Source organism: Anoplophora glabripennis, unplaced genomic scaffold, assembly GCF_000390285.2.
Source record: "Anoplophora glabripennis isolate ALB-LARVAE unplaced genomic scaffold, Agla_2.0 scaffold115, whole genome shotgun sequence".
Lineage (NCBI taxonomy): Eukaryota > Metazoa > Arthropoda > Insecta > Coleoptera > Cerambycidae > Anoplophora > Anoplophora glabripennis.
In genome coordinates, this window is record NW_019416234.1 from 587,045 (window position 1) to 604,628 (window position 17,584).

At 34.8% G+C, this 17,584-nt stretch overlaps 1 protein-coding gene across 1 annotated transcript; it reads left to right on the forward strand.

The window, feature by feature from the left end:
• Positions 1–1,082: 1,082 nt before the first annotated feature.
• On the forward strand, positions 1,083–16,172 carry LOC108904394 (synaptic vesicle glycoprotein 2B-like). Its single transcript, XM_018706923.1, has 11 exons — positions 1,083–1,201; positions 2,302–2,505; positions 10,275–10,437; positions 10,628–10,806; positions 10,866–11,050; positions 11,380–11,552; positions 11,619–11,766; positions 11,825–11,939; positions 12,001–12,160; positions 15,713–15,840; positions 15,902–16,172. Exons 1-11 carry the CDS (start codon positions 1,111–1,113, stop codon positions 15,955–15,957), a joined length of 1,602 nt encoding a protein of 533 aa, XP_018562439.1. The 5' UTR covers positions 1,083–1,110; the 3' UTR covers positions 15,958–16,172.
• Positions 16,173–17,584: the final 1,412 nt, after the last annotated feature.

A 17,584-nucleotide genomic window follows, 5' to 3' on the forward strand; every position in this document is an offset into this window, starting at 1 on the left:
TGCATATCATGTAGAATGCGACTTCTTCAACTTTTAAAATGGTGATATCTCAGGAATGGTGATTCTCAGGAAAGAAGTATTGGGACTATTTTTGTAGAGAATTACATGATCTACAACTTTTGTCCTGTCTATTTTTATGATAACGAGAAAAATGCAAAAAACGATATTTGTGACCTTTGACCTTGAATACATTTTTTAGTACGCATGGAATCGGTGGGGACTTTTGACATTTTACTTATAATAGTGTATCAAAGACCTATACCTATGTATGTATGTATGTATGTATGTATGTATGTATGTATGTATGTATGTATGTATGTATGTATGTATGTATGTATGTATGTATGTATGTATGTATGTATGTATGTATGTATGTATGTATGTATGTATGTATGTATGTATGTATGTATGTCGGAGTTGTGGTGGAATTGTCTTCCACCGCGGCACTTAGGTCTTATTAGGCCCCTTGTACACCCTCCTTCATTACTCGAGCACTTTTCTTCAAACCATCCTATTTACTACGCAGGTGGCTTGGTGGCAAAGTCTCGTACAGTTTATGTATGATAGCATGGTCTTGAGTTACAGAGATTTCTTGCTCTGCTCTCATTACCATTTATCGGGGACCACACGCGTGCGGCAAATGTTGGGCGACCCAGGTCTCTTGACAGGCTGCCACAGCCCACGTCCCCGAGCCTGCCTTAGGTCACCCATCCAAATTCCAGCCCACGTCCGTGATGCTTGACTCGGCAGATCGAAATCCGCCGGCCAAGATACCCGGCTAGGCGGTCCCCGACCTATACCAATATTTAGCTCTATCCGAATTATTGTAAAATTACCACTATTTTTTGGTCTATTTTGACCGGTTTATGGATTATTTTCAATTAATTAAAATTTATGGAAAATATAGTTGTGTATTTTATGTTTATATTTCTTTACATACATTTTATCTCTCCTCACGCAGAACTATGCTACTATATTTATGTACATTGATTTTAACAATACACCTGCGATAAAATTAAGACAAACAAGGTTCATAACTCATGTTTGTTAAGGTTTTACATTAGTATTTTAGGTAACTTAACTTAAAACTGTTGCCAATTAATATATGTAATGGATGAAATAAGTATTGACGTTATTAGTGACAATAAAAATAATACAAAGAGAGTGAACAGTATATCACAGAAAAATGGAAAGTTGGAAGGTAAGCAAAATGTACGTGAAAAAGGTAGTAATGTCATTCATTAGGATTCTTACATTTTTATAGTTTTTGTTAAAATGGTTTCTTAGGATTAAATGAAGTTTGAAGGCCTGTTCTCTAACAGTAAATAATATGAAATATTAAGAGAACAAAAGTGATTTTTCCATGCAGAGAGAATAATTCTATTAAAATTAGAAAAAAAACGATGATTCTATATAACAACTGATTTTTTTAATTTTCCCCCTGTCCCATCTACAAGGGGGGGGGGCGGTAATTCTAGCACTAATGTATTTCTTCCGCGAAATGATTAAATTTTTATTAAGGACATTTTATCTGTAGAGTGCTTAATTTTCCTGTTTTTTTTTACAAAATAGTGCTGTTATTGTTAAGATTGAAATGGTTCTTCTACTGATCTTTCACACACCACGATATTTATTGTTAAGAAAACAAAAAAGACAAATCGTCAGCCAAATAATGAAAAATCTGAGCTATCAAATGACAAAATAACAATACCTAAAACAGTTATAAAAATAAATAATCTACCTACTAACTAAAGGTATGGAGAATTCCAAAAAACTAATAACTCTCAATGTCTTCCTATGCAGTGAAATATCTTTGAAAGTAATTGTCCTCGATTATAAATAATGCAAGAGAGAGTTAAGATTAAATCGGTCTGAGTTATTATTTTTTTTCTTGTGTATAATTATATTATATTTAAATGGGACGTTTCTTTACTATTTGTAATAGAAAAAATAAACGTGTATTCTATGATAGTAACCTGTTGGACAAAGATACTGATATAATCTCTCTCTAAAGTATATGTCTTGTAATGAACTAATTTGAATTGACTAATTAGAATAATTTATTAATATATAATATAAGTATATGAAGAAATGTGTGCTCTTCGGATAAATATGTAACACAAAAACATAAGTATAGGGTGCTAGATTAAAAGGGCAAAGTTATTCTTTCTATTGCATATGCTTCTTCTACAAAGAAGAAAGTTTCTATAAACAAAAAGATTTTTTATTTAAAGTAATTATGTCATAAATGTCAAATACTGGATAACTAATTCAGACACAAATAATTTTACGTAATTTTAGATTTGGAAGAGGCCGATTTCGAAACTGCTATATCTGCAACAGGGTTCGGGAAATTCAATATCATACTCATATTAGTCATCTTGCCCACAGTCTTTGCCCAGGTTTTTGAAAGTACTTCAATGTCTTTCGTGTTACCTATTGCACAATGTGATTTAAATTTGAGATTACAAGATAAAGGAATATTGAATGCAATTACGTTCGCAGGTAAGTTTACGTACTAATGTCATATTTGCCTAAAGTTATAGTTATCTACTTGAATTAAATACACATAATTTTATCCTGTACAAATATATATCGTATAATTTTACATAACAATGTATTAGTTTAATTTTAATTTAACTTTGAATTCGAAACATACGAACAAACTTTTTCCCTATCGCTATAGAAATCTAATAACCAATCTCCTCCAGTCATAAGCGAAAAACATATACCTTGGAAACAGTTAAATACCTAAAGTTTTATTAATTTGGATAAAACGTTATTTCAAATGATACAAGGATACAAGTGTATAACATTTTAAACAGTTTAATTTATTATCAGGACACTGTGGTTTAACAAATTAATGTAGTGGTATTCAACCAGTAATACGCGTATCCCTAGGGATCTTAGAGGGGTACGCGAAGGAATCTCTTAGGATACGTAGGTGCATAGTGTGGGAAAAAATAAGTTAAATAATAACACAGCCTCACAAAAAAAGTGGGAGGTTCAAAAGACCATGGTATCTACATGTTTTTGGGGTCGCTGAATCTGAAACCAATGTCCTTTGACCCGATTAGGTCTGGGTTAAGGTCAGTTCAACGTAAAAAAATATAGAGAATCACTGCCAACAAAGTAAACGTAAATATCTATACGTTTTTGGGGTTCCTGAATCAGAATCTGGTGTCCGTTTAAGATAGATAGAATAGATAAAGAAATAACCCCTCAGGTTACAGTATTTTTTTTTAAGTATCATGTTAGGAACTCGGCTCCATCCCTTTTCTTGAAATATTGTTAATGTCTTTTTGATAACGTTATATGGAATATATTCGTCATATTACTAGCACTATCAGCGATACTTTCATTGTCATCCAAATTTTCTTTAATATCATGGTCTTTCTCCCTGCTCCTCAAACTCTTTGGAGTTCAAACCAAACAAATTTTTATAGGCATCTTTCGTATGTATATATGATTGATTTTTCTTCTATTTTTGCATCGTCGGTGTATACTTTCTTTGATGTATCGAAGAAATCTTGATCACCTAAAGTGTCTGCCACACAGGGCAGCTTCACATGGTGATGGTGGGCAAGGACTTTTTGTGAATTTCTTTCTGCCATCGGCTAAAGCTCTGGGTAAAGGCGTTTGAGTCATTATGACAGACATGGGAAAACCTGTTACGATGCAAGGATTAGGAACCTCGGTATCGGCAATTGTTCGGAGTGAGTAAGCAATCGTCGTCATCATGCGACCGCAACTCTTTGGTAATTTTAAGATGCATAAATGCAGAAATTGAGGGTATTTAGCAGATCTGATCAAGCCAAATGGACTTCAGATTCGGATTCAACGACCCCAAAAACGTATAGATATACAGGGTGAGTCAGAAAGAATGGCTCAACACTAAGCTGGAGATATAGACACCAAAATTTATGTCTGAGTTCATCATGCTTTATGTCGCTAGTTTAAGAAATACAGGGTGGTCAAGGTTTAAATTTTATTTTGAAATTTCTCAATAATTGAGAAAGTTTTGATAGCATGACTCAGAAAATTGGTAGTATTGAGTTTTTTTGGTGTGAGACGAATTTGAAGCTTATTTTGACGTTGCTCCTAGAGGGCGTTAGTTTCACCGTATTATTTAGGTAAATCAAAACATATTTTTTTATCTGTTGAGCTATGCTTAAAAAAAGTTAAAAATCTAAAAGAACGTTTATTTCTACATACAAAATGTACTCTTGTTTAGGTCGTATAACTTTATCTAAAAAGTTTCAATGTACGAGTATGTTGTGGTGATTTTTTATTCTCAAAAGATGAAAATAAATAATTATCTCTTTCTTTTTCCGTAAAAAAAAAGAAAGAAAGAAATGAGGAAAAGCACGGGGATCATATTTTTAAGTATGATTTTAAAATTTATTGCATGTTATTTAATAAAATTGAGATATCTTGCTGTCTTTTCATCCAAGAATATTTTTAGACGCTTTTTAGAAGATGTATATGATTTATAAGATTTAATATCTTCTGGCAATAGATTATATATTTTAGGTCCGAGGTAATAGTAGGATTTTGTAAATTTTGCAGTAAATGTCCCTATTATTTTTAAATGAATTCGCAGCTACTTGTATTTTCTGCTGCAACTCCTCAACAGAATTAATTTCTTCACAATACACCACATCCATCAAGTTCGACCAAACTGCGAAGTCCAGAGGGTTTAAGTCTGGACTTCTCGGTGGCCAACTATCCACTGATGAGGAAAATGTTCATTTAAATACTGGCGTACTGGCAAGACAAAATGTGGTGGCGCACGCATAAACCACATACTCTCTCTTACAGCGAGTGGTACATCTTCTAGAAGCTTGTTTAAATTATGTTGAAGGAAGTTTAAGTAATGAAGTCCAGTTAGATTGGGTTGCAACTCAAAAGGTTCTATGAAAAAAAAAACAGAAATTAAACCACACCAAATATTCACCTGAAACTCATGCTCTTTTAAAGCATGTGGATTTTCGGAATTCCACAAATGATTGTTTTTCCAATAGCAAACTCCCCATCTAGTAAATGTCGCCGCATCGGTAAATAGAATCTTATTGAGGAAATCTGGGTTTTCCGTTTGCATATTTTGTACAAACTGAGCAAGTTATAGGCGAGCTGGTTAATCTTAAGGCAATAACTGCTGAACCGGAGTATAATGATGTGGATGGAGCATTTATATTTTCAAAATACTACAAATGAACGATTGGCTTACCCCCACACTTAACCGACGAGTACTCATATCGGAATTTTCCGAAACACGAATTAAAATTTTCTCGTCTTCATCGACTAATAGATTTTGGAGTACTATGGTTACTTTTTGGTCGAAAAGATCCAGATTCGTCTAAGCGGTTGTAAAGATTTCCGAACAGTTTATAATTAGGTTGCAATCTATTTGGGTAAATTGTGCATATCATCGGACCGCCACATGTCCATTAAAATTAGCTTGAGGAAAAACACAAATCATATCACGCATGTCACTGTTGGAAAAATTATTATGTAGTGGCATTTTTTGATCACTAGCTAATAATTATGCACGATATTTTATGTAGAATTGAACGTTCTTTTAGATTTTTAACTATTTTAAGCATAGCTCAACAGGTTAAAATATACATATTAATTTACCTAAATAATACGGTGAAACTAGCACCCTCTAGGAGCAACGTCAAGATAAGCTTCAAATTCGTTATTCTCACACCAAAAAACCGAACACTACCAAATTTCAAAGTCATGCTATTAAAACTTTCTCAATTATTGAGAAATTTCAGAATAAAATTTAAATCACCTTGAACACCCTGTATTTCTTAAACCAGCAACATTCGTATAAGGCATGATGAGCTCAAATATAATATTTATGTGTCTAGTATCTCCAGCTTAATGTTGACCCATTCTTTCCGACTCACCCTGTATTGGTTTAGATTGTAGGCAATTGATTCTCTACATTCCACCTTGAACTGACCTTATTCCAGATCTGATCTAGTCGTTATGACCAGTATCATAACGAGTGTGGATTTCAAAAGAGTTTACTATTCAATTCTCGAAAGGGAGTTTATAATTATCATTATACTTTAATTAATACGTGGGAACTTAAAAATATTGTATGTTCAGAGAATGAATTTCAGGCACTTACCCTCTATTGCTTACGTAGAATGTAATCCAGTGGCTATACAGGATGACACTGAAGTTGAGAGGAACAAAAGGAAACACTAAAACTTCCAGGAAGGGTTTTAATAACAATAAACAAAACAAACAAACAAAATAACAATACAACGGCTCGAACAACATTATTACTTAATCACTTAATAATTGACACGCGAAGCGTACCGAGATTCAGGGAATGCGCGCTCCATAGCAAAATTTGGAATGACTCTATCCATTATTAAATTAACCCGAGACTCTAAAACGAAGTCGACTGCTCAATGTGAAACCTAAGGAAGAACTGACTTTTTCTCGTAGATATCTCCTGAATTCGACACGCCCATTTCATGGGTCCAGAAGTTTCTGTTCTTATCTTATTGGCGGGAACTCTGAATGTCGGGACGCTTTGGCATAACTATGTGTTGTTAATAATTACCTAATTGACTGGACTTACATTTATATACATGATTCTGTGACTAGGCTTACAAACAACCATATACCTTCCTCTTGTGGAAGGTATATGGTTCACATGGCCCCGACACTAAGTGAACTTGTTAAAAAAATATTGCTAAATTACTCCGAAGGATGACGCTAACCTACTTGAGAGCCCTTAACTTTCGATAATTTGTGTTGACTGAAATATTTTACTTTTTGGCCCATCCGTTCCGAGAACTAACAAATAAATTACTACGCGTCCCGTCCCGGTTTGAAAGCTGTTCTTCTACATAATACAAATGTTTATGTAGCCATACCTGCAGCGCACTCGGTGATATTGAAAGAAGAGTACTGTAATATGCGAATAGTCTTAGGTAGGAGCCCAACAACATAAATCGCAAATTTGTGGGAATCTTAAAATCATGGCAATAGTACTAGGTCAACAATCGGGATACACAAAAACCTTCGATCCTGGGTTAAAGAATATAATACATGAGTCACTTGTTGATCCATCAAAAATCCTTATACCATCTCTGCACATCTAATTGGGTAAAAACTCTAAACAAAGATGGTCAATGCTTTAAGTATTTCGGAAATCAGTTCCCCAATTTCAGAGATGCGAAATTGCGGGAAGGGATTTTTGATGAACCTCAGATCCGTAAGATGTTATAGGATTATATTTTTGTGTTTGAATGAAAACGAGAAAGCAGCAAGGTTATGTTTTCAGGAACTAATCGAAAATTTCTTAGGAAATCGAAAGACTCCAAATCATAAAGAATTTGATAGAAAGCTTCAAAAACCTTAATGAAGCCCAAATTACATTTTGTGCATTCTCATTTTCCCAGGAAATCTGGGTGATTTCATTGGGGAGCAAGGAGAAAGATATTAAGGAAATGGGCAGTAGGTACCAAGGCAGATGGAATATAAACATGTTAGTCGATTACTGATAGTCGTTAAAGCGAAATTTATCATTGAAATCGAGAAAACGTAAAATAAATCCACTTCATAGATCTTTTGACAACAAAATAGTTCGATACCGCAAAAGTGAGTAGTAGTCACGATAACATAATAGTGAAATATAGTGATTCCATGTGATTCGTCAAGGTAAAAAACACCTTATCTTCAAAAACTGTTCTCAAGAATGTGAGTATTTTAAATTTAGAACGTGAGAGTATTTAGCAGACCTGATTGGGTCAAATGGACCCCGGACTCGGATTCAGAGACCTCAAAAACGTATAGATATGCAAGTTTACTTTATTAGCAATCGATTCTCTATATTTGACCTTGAACTGACCTTAACCGAGAGTTAATCGGGTCAAACCGACACCGGATTAGGATTCAACAGTCCGAGAAACATGTAGATATTATGGTGTTGTTTTTCGGACTTTCCACTTTTTTCTTGTGGAGCTGTGTAATGAAACTATTCCATTAATTAAATTTTATTTATTTATTCAAAAAACTGTATAAGCAAGCTCAAAAATTTTCCATTTACCATTAGATAACACAGCCCCACAAAAAAAAACTGTTCGGACTTGTGGGTCGGACATATGTATTCCCAAGTATTTTTCCACACTGAATCCGATCCCGAGCTCAGAAATGGCCCTCCCCGTCTGAAATTGGTCCCAGGGGCCAAAAATGGCCTCTATAGGGGTCTGAAAGATGGATTCCAAAATGAGGCGAGGTCTAAGGTGCATTCTAAAGCCAAAGTCGGATTTGTGATCGAAAAGTTTATGGCCAACAGAAATTCCCCGTTTGGGACCGGGAAAATGACCCCTTAGGGGCCGGAAAATCGTATTTCGGACGTCGCAATCGCAACGATGGTATTTTTATGTACTTTTACATTCTGAAACTAAGACTGTGCTCGAAAAGTTTATGGCCAACTGGAATCTCCCGTTCGGGACCGGGAAAATGACCCCTTAGGGTCCGGAAAATCGTGTTTCGGACGTCGCAATCGTAACGATGGTATTTTTATGTACTTTTACATTCTGAAACTAAGACTGTGCTCGAAAAGTTTATGGCCAACTGGAATCTCCCGTTCGGGACCGGGAAAATGACCCCTTAGGGTCCGGAAAATCGTGTTTCGGACGTCGCAATCGTAACAGTGGTATTTTTATGTACTTTTAAATTCTGGACTCAGACTGTGCTCGAAAAGTTTATGGCTAACTGGAATCTCCCGTTTGGGACCGAGAAAATGACCCCTTAGGGGCAGAAACCGATTTTCCGGAGTTTCAGAATTTAAAAGTACATAAAAATACCACTGTTGCGATTGCGACTTCTAAAACACGATTTTCCGGACCCTAAGGGGTCATTTTCCCGGTCCCAAACGGGGAATGCCAGTTGGCAAAAGTACATAAAAATACCACTGTTGCAATTGCGACGTCCGAAACACGATTTTCCGACCCCTAAGGGGTCATTTCCTGGTCCCAAACAGAGAATTTCAGTTGGCCACAAACTTTTCGACCACAAATCCGGCTTTGGCTTTAGAATGCACGTTCGACCTCGCCTCATCCCGGAATCCATCTTTCAGGCCTTATAGAGGCCATTTTTGGCCCCTGGGGCAGGGGTCGGCAAGTAATTTTAGGTGGGGTCCGGATACTTTTAAAAATTTTTAACGAGGTCCAGAAAAAAATCATATTTCTTATTTTTTATTTTAATTTGGACTCAAATTTAATTTGCTTACTAACCATTAAGAACTCACACACTCATACAATTGTAAAATACTAGAAAAAATGACATGATTGGCACTTAAACGTAAAAAACATTTTTTAAATAATTTATTTGAGTAATTTATACTTTCAAAAAATTTTTGGCGGTCCAGTATTTTACCTTCCGCGGTCCGGACCTGGACCGCGGTCCGCCAGTTGCCGACCCTTGCCCTGGGGCCAATTCCAGACGTGGAGGGCCATTTCTGAGCTCGGGATCGGATTCAGCGTCGAAAAATACATGGGAATACATATGTCCGACCCACAAGTCCGAACACTTTTTTTTTGTGGGGCTGTGTAATCTAAATTCCAATGTAAATATTGTACTAGTGGTATAATATAGGCACTTAGGCATAATTAAGTAAAAAAATCATATTTATCTACTATCTGACATCTAATGCTGACTTCTGACCCTCTACCAACTCTAACTAAAACTAAAGTATTTTTACTTGACTAATTATAAGATTTAAGGGGTAGGTACTTAAATTTAAACATTTTTTGGAAGGAGTTTGCGAGAAAAAAAGGTTGAATACCACTGAATTTTTTAAATTAATAACCTCGTAAAAAATAATTGCTAATTAATTCATACTTAGGAAGATACATGTTCCAAAGCGATAGTTAATTGAATGAAAGAAATAATATAATTTAAAATATTGCAATTTAAAAGAAATTTGTCATTCAAAATTTTTTATTCCAACCAACAAATGTGCAGATGTATTGTTTCAATAATAATTTCAGAATAACTAAAAAATGTTACTTAATGTTATCAATTTCTGTAACTATTAAACAAATTATTTTATTACAGGTTATTTTATTACAAGAATTCTACTTTTTATTTGTATGCTATATATTTTTTTCTATGGGTATGTATATAGACAATAAGATACAACATTAGAAAAAGTATTTTGTAGGCGCAAAGATTTAATATCATGATAGTAAGTATGCGATTACAGAAAAGTTGTAGTGAAGGAATCTTATTTTTAGGTATGATATCGAGTGGTTTTGCTTGGGGATATATATGCGATGTTGCAGGTAGAAAAAAAGTAATGATAATTGGATATTTTTTGGATGGATTTTTTGCTTTGATGGCATCAAGTTCACAAAATTTCGTTATGCTTCTTATAGCTAAATTTTTTGGGGGTTTTATGTAAGTACTTTCTTACGACTTAAAGACAAAAGTATATTTTTAAGATTCTACCTTTTTATATTAATTCCTTTTAAAAAATTTTTTCAAAGAACAAAAAAAAGGCATAGTTTGATTAGAATTTACAGTTATACTTTTACCGTTTTTTTTGGGTACTTCTTCGGTGATGCAACATTGATATATTTATTTTCAGAATTAATGGCCCATTTTCAGCAGCGACTTCATACGTATCTGAATTCCATTGTTCAAAATACAGAACAAGAGTACACTTGGTTAGAGGGACTATAGTATCACTGGGTAATATCGCTGTACCTTTGATATCATGGGCGGTATTGCCACAAAATTTGAATTTTAAACTCTTTGATTATTTTGGTAATAAATTTAGGTATTTTAAATAAATCTAAAAATAACTGAGGTCATTAAAATTATAGAATTTCAATCTTGGAACGTATTTTTACTGATTCTTTCTTTATCACCGATAACTAGTGGAATCGCCTTTTTGTTTATGCCAGAAAGTCCGAAGTTTTTGATGAGTACAGGAAGAAATGCAGAGGCTTTGAGGGTATTCCAAAAAATTTACAGGATAAATAAAGGAAAATCAGCAGATACTTATCCGGTAATAACTTTTACAAAATTTCCAATTTTTTTCTAAACCATTCAACGCTACACATGTATTAATTGAAAGCTCAATGAAGATATTCCAAATGAAATTCATGTTGACACTCTTTCCTTAACTCAACTAATCAGCGAAGAAAACTAGAAATCATTTCTTATATATTTTTTAATATTATATATAATATTTTATCTACATCAGTTACTTATCTATTCTCATCTTCTGTTTCTCAACTCTCCTTTCAGCTTCTCAAAGGACATTTAAAATTATTAACTAATAATGTGCTCATAGTTTTGTGGAAATTCATAATATACTTTAACATGTTATTTCAGATTAAAGTACTAGCAAATGAGATGGTTCTTGACAGAAATGATAAAAACTCAGTGGAACAAAAAGGAAAAAAGGCAATTATTGAGGGATTATATAAAATTAAACCACTATTCTGCCCGCCTCTTCTTTTTAAGCTTCTCCTAGTTTGTATGAATAGTTTTATTATCCTCATGAGGTGGGTATAAAATAAGTGAAAGGAACTTCTGTACTTATTATTATATTTAATACTTTTAAATTTCAGCACAAATACTTTAAAACTTTGGCTACCTCAGTTATTCCAAGCGATAAATGATTACGAATTTGACCATAATGGTGCTAGTTCCAGCATGTGTGAAATGTTAGATTCTGGTCTGAAATTAACCAACAGTACTTCTTCGACATGTGCAGTAGTAAGACCCAGAACTTTAATAAACCAATGATATAAAAATAACCAGGTTCTTATTGTAGAACTTGGACAATTCATCAGTATACATTAGATCGATAATAGTTGGCTTTACGTCAATTTTGTGTTTCTCCTTGACGGGAACCATCATCAATGCATTGGGAAAGAAAAAACTGATAAGTATGATTAGAATATTTTTTTATTTGATAGTTACAGAATTTAAACAAAATAAATGTTGCAGTTGCTATGACCCTTATTGCTGGAACGAGTGCTTCTTGCCTTTATTTGTCTCCGAATTCAGAAACTGTTTTAGCATTATCGACAATCTTTTTAGCTTTGGCAGGAGTTTGCGCAAATGTTTTGGTTACTATTACTCTTGAAATTTTTCCTACAAATTTAAGGTATGTACGTGCAATCATCCATTATTTCTGGATCTTGTAATTTGTTTTTATGGTGGTTTTTCATGTCGTTTGCATTTAATACTGAAAAAAGATATTAAAAAAATATATTCATCAGATATGAAAATAGCTAGTATAGTTATCTATTATTTAAAGTCAATGTAAATATACGAGGATACTAGAAAAGATCTACCTAGCGATGATAGAAATAATTTAATAATTTTTTTACTTGTACATAAAAAATTTCAATTTATTCACTACCTTGAGTCATATGAAGTGTTCTACAACACAGAAAAGAGTTTTTGAAATTCGTAGTGACATCAAATTTAAGAAAAAAATAAACGGAATAGTCCTAAAACTATTCATTAATAACTGCACTATACAGAATGAGGATGAAGTTACTTCGTATTTTAAGGGAGAATATTGGTGGTCATTTTCACTGCAGTCGTGAACCCATTTAAATAAACCAAGAAATGAAAAGCCTTCAGTCGCATCCAGTACTGACTTCGCAGCAAAGTGGAAAAAATGGTTCTCAAAGATCATTGTTTGATGGTATTGATAACGTAATAAATATATCTGATTTAGACCGTTCTATATGATGAACTACGCAAGACTAAAGTTTCAGAAATGTAATTCGAAAATTCGTGACAACCAAACATACGTTGCTTCGAAGGCAAATATATCTAAATAATATAGTCTTTAAATTCATATCCTAACTTTTTCTCTACGATAGTGACTTGGGTATTGACCATACCTTAGGATAAGGGACGCCGGCGGTTGGAGAGCGAAAGGACGCATTGAGGGCAATGCTGCCGTGGCCCTCGGGGCGGAAAGGGACATCCCAATATCCGCCATGAGGGTTACGGAAGCAGAGGACCGGCTTGGGTTAGGAAGGAAGTATGTCACCACTTTCCCCTCGAGAGAGCAGTGGAAGCAGGATGGTGATATGTTCACCCCGGGATCCCTAGTATGCTATACTGATGTATCTCGGATAGAAGACGAGTTTTCAGGAGTAGGAATTTATCTGGAAGGCAGCGGCATCCAGGAAAGCTTTTCACTGGGTATGTATGCTACAGTCTTCCAGACCGAGGTTTTTGCTATTTTGATGGTAGTAAGCAAGGAGGAGGTAAGGAATTGTGCAGAGGAGAAGATTGTTATCTGCTCCGACAGTCAGGCCGCGCTAAGAGCGGTTAGCTCCCCGAGGACTAGGTCTGTCCTTGTCCAGGAATGTGGAGACGCTCTAGAGTCGTTGGCCAGACGAAAAGAAGTAGAGTTGGTTTAGGTCCCAGGCCATATGGGTATCCCTGGTAACGAGAGGGCGGATCAATTAGCTCGTCTCGGGTCCAGGAGACCTGGACAGGGACCTGAACCAATCTTAGGTATCACACGAGGCAGCATTAACGGGGCCCTAAATAAATGGGCCTATCAAACTTCATAATTGGAGGAGAAATAGAGGATGTAGGCAGGCCCATAGTTTTATACATGGACCTAGCAAATCCAAGATGAGATGGCTGCTGAGCTTCGGTCGAAGAGCCCTAAACCAAATGGTGGGGGTTCTGACAGGCCACTGCAGACTTAGGAGGCATTTAAGCTTAATAGGAATTGAGGAGGACCCTCTATGCCCGAAATGTGGCGAAGGGGAGGACACCCCTGTCCACCTTCTGGGACAGTGTGCAACCTTTGGGAGAATAAGACATAAAGTCTTTAGTGCTGAAGAGCTGCAAGGGGTTGAGGTGAGAGACCTTCCATGGACCAAAATCCTGGCGTTCAACAGGGCGTCGGGTAGGTTCGAGGAGGGTCAGAGGCAGAGAGTGGTTAGGTGATGCGACGGCGGGGTAGGCAAAAAGGGCCCACTTGTGACCTAATTGCCAGGCTGAGGCCGCCCCTTTTACTACTACTACTACTGTGTACTGACCCAAAAACAAAATTAAAGAACATGCATAAATTATGTTTTTATGTTATTATGTTATAAGCTGGAAAATATTACTGCACTTCCGATAATATCTACCTACAGCTGCTGACCAACAAACTCCAAGATCGGCAAAGTTCGAGCCATCTTTCACTACTCTACCTTCTCTGAGCTAGACCAACAACCGTATAGTCCAGATTTGGCTATGTCTAACTTGATTTTATTCAAGAATTTGAACGAAAACGAATTAAAAAGAATAAACCAGATCGAGAGTTCGTTACAATAAATAATTTTTATGGTTGTTCAAGAGAAAATTAAAAAATGCTCACATTACCAACTTATTACTAAATAACAACAAAAACAACAGTATTTTATATGAAACGCAAAAGACGGTATTAACGTTACTAACAGATAATGGCAATTATAGCAAATGACCCTATGATCATTGTATCACTAAGGTTGGAATTTACCGTTTTAAGGGTCACCGTTGGAATCATAGTATCTACATACTTTTCATAAGCGCATCCATTCTTGTTTTGGTTAAATAATTTCCAGGCACGTGCCAACTCGTAGATTTCAGCTTTTTGATGTTTCAACAAGCACATAGGTTTCTTCTTCAGAAGAAACTATGAACCAGTCACTGAGCCGTATCGTTCTGGTCACAGATTTTTACCTATGAGATGTTTACAAATTCCAGATAGTTATAATTCATTGTCTCGATTGATATTAATTCAATTTTTCTGATTTCTATCGCTTCCCTGTAGAGCCTTGGCCAAAATATTCTCTCTTTCATTAGAATTACGGTATTACTTAAGTCTATTTTGTGTTCTGTGACTATCCTGTGTTCTGTAACTGACGATTTTTCCACGTTATTATTCCTCAAGTGACACTTGTCTCCTTTAACCTCGTTCTGGTGTGACTTCTCATTTGTCCAATGTGTATGTACATATAGGTTTTCGCATATACACGAAATGGTATGTACACCGGTGCCTTGGTGTGGATTTTTCCGGCAGTTGGCCTTGGAAAAGGCTGTCATTATCTTCCTTGAAGTAGATGGTTTGTATTAATTTTGTCTTAATTGAGGAAACTCAACATTCCTCTTTCCATTTTTCCTTTGCAGGTTCTCATTTTATTTCCTCTTGGACAAGAAAACATAAAATCGCATCAGACGAACCATGGGATTGATTACTACAATATAGCAACCTACCCCTACTACTAAACAAAATGTATTATGCCCATCTAACCCTAAATTTCATTACAATAAAAAATAAGTTGTACAAAAAATATTACTTACAAGTACTGTTCTCTTCTCTTTACCAACATGAAGAGAACTTCATGAATTGTCACTCTTGATATGCGGGAGTGATGATGGCGTTGAATTATTTTTAAAGCGCATTATAAAATATATACCAATACCTACAACAAGACAACAGATTTTTTTATGGAATAGAATCATTTCAAGGTAATTAGTATAAAGCGTTGAAATCAACGCAGATTATTCAAAATCAAAATTATCAAAAATCTTGATTGCTAGGTAGAAAACTTTTCTAAATCCCTTCATATCTTAATATTTTCTACCAACAAAAAACCCTCTTATTCATTTGGAAATAATATTATAAACTAATAAGAAATTTTCTCTCATTCAGAGCAATGGCCCTCTCTTTACATTTTATGTTTGCCAGAACAGGATCAATAGTTGGAAACGTGGTATTTCCATATTTGCTTCAAACTGGATGTGCACCGCCGTTTTTTTATATTGGGTTTCTGACATTCGGTAAACATATTGCTTAATATACCCACAACTGAAAAAATTCTTATTACATTTGTAATTTCAGGCTGTACACTTTTAACGATGGTGTATCCAAATACAGAGAACAAGCCACTGAAGTAAGTGTAAATAGACACTCCGGTAAATAGAAAAGGAAGTCATTCTAGAAGATTTTAGAGATTTCAACATAGATAAATAAAGGAAGAAACGAAATATTCGGTTAGGGAAATTTTTGAAATAATTTAAATTATGAAATAAGCCAGAAATGAATTATACTCTTATATGTAATGTGATATTGTATATAGAAACTAAGTCTAACTCATTTTGATATTAAGAATATTTATAACATAACTATATAAATAGTATTTATCGTCTAATAAATAAAATTAGTTTATTTCCGGACTAATTTTATTAAATACCATTAACACACGTGCTTTTTCATCTATTTTGTAATTATGTCCACAAATAGACTTAAAAAACTTTAAAATCTGTAATATTCTATGAAAGTTCGTAAATATTTGACGGGTCACAGACTAAAATATGTTTTTATTTAATTACACTTGCAATATATAGTAAATTTATTTATTTATAATTTGATTCTGGACGGGGTTATAGTCCGCAAAGTAGTTGTTCCTCACAATGTATTTAGTTAATAGGCTTTTTATTTTCAAATTTCAATGTAAACTTTATTCCCGTAGAAAATCGACAGAGACAATTTTAATTATAAAAGTTATGTATTTTGACACCAATTGTGACATCACACTCATCACCCTCATCCCCTAGACCTAGTGTATTGATACAGGGATATACCTGGCTTTGCTTTTTCTCTTGACAAACCATGTAAGTATGTTTTTATATACAGGGTGTCCCAAAGCTATCTTGACAGGCATTATCTCGGAAACTAGTCGAGATAGAAAGAAATGTTATATAGAAAAGGTTTTATAACATTTTTTAATAAGTACTCTCAGGAATAATACAAAATAAAAAACATTATAGCTATTATAAAATTTGTTCAAATTGTTGGCCATTTTCATTTTGACACAGTTCATACCTCCTTAAAAGTGCTTGTGTACAAGAGGACCGTATAATTTCTGGAGATATTTGACGGCAAGCACGAGTGATTTTATTCTGTAGATCTTCAACGTTATTTGTTTTTTCAGCGTATACAACTTGTTTTAAATGTCCTCACCGATAAAAATCGAGAAGACTCAGGTCAGGTGACCGTGCAGGCCACCTAACAGGTCCCTTATTACCAATCCAGTTCCCTTCAAATCTTTTAGTCAAAAATGCGTTACAACATGCGAGTTATGAGGTGGTGCTCTGTCTGGCTGCCACCACATAGTGAGGCGCTCATTTAATGGAATTTCTTCAATAAGATCGGGAACAACATCTCTTAAAAAGGACAAATATCTATCACCAGTCAGAGTACCTTGATAAAAGTATGGTCCAATTAATCATTAATCGTCCATTAAATAAGCCGCACCACACATTACTTCCCCAAATGGATTGAAAATGGGTTTCTCTGACCCAGTGGAGATTTTCGACAGACCAGTAATGACTATTATGCCGATTAACCCATACCATTATTGTGAAAATGTGCTTCATCGGTCCACATAATTTTATGGGGGAACTGAGGGTCTCATGTAACTGAACCATAACGTAGGCAATATACTCCAGACGTCTATTGCAATAATTAGGTCTTAAATTTTGAACCAAAGATAATTTGTAAGAATGGTGTCTATTATTTTCT

Bases quoted from the DNA above. Each gene is read 5' to 3' on its own strand.
- LOC108904394 (XM_018706923.1), top strand. From the start codon at position 1,111: ATGGATGAAATAAGTATTGACGTTATTAGTGACAATAAAAATAATACA. The intron at 2,506-10,274 runs GTAAGTTTACGT...TCTTATTTTTAG, and splicing joins GAATGCAATTACGTTCGCAG to GTATGATATCGAGTGGTTTT. The intron at 11,553-11,618 runs GTGGGTATAAAA...TTTAAATTTCAG, and splicing joins AGTTTTATTATCCTCATGAG to CACAAATACTTTAAAACTTT.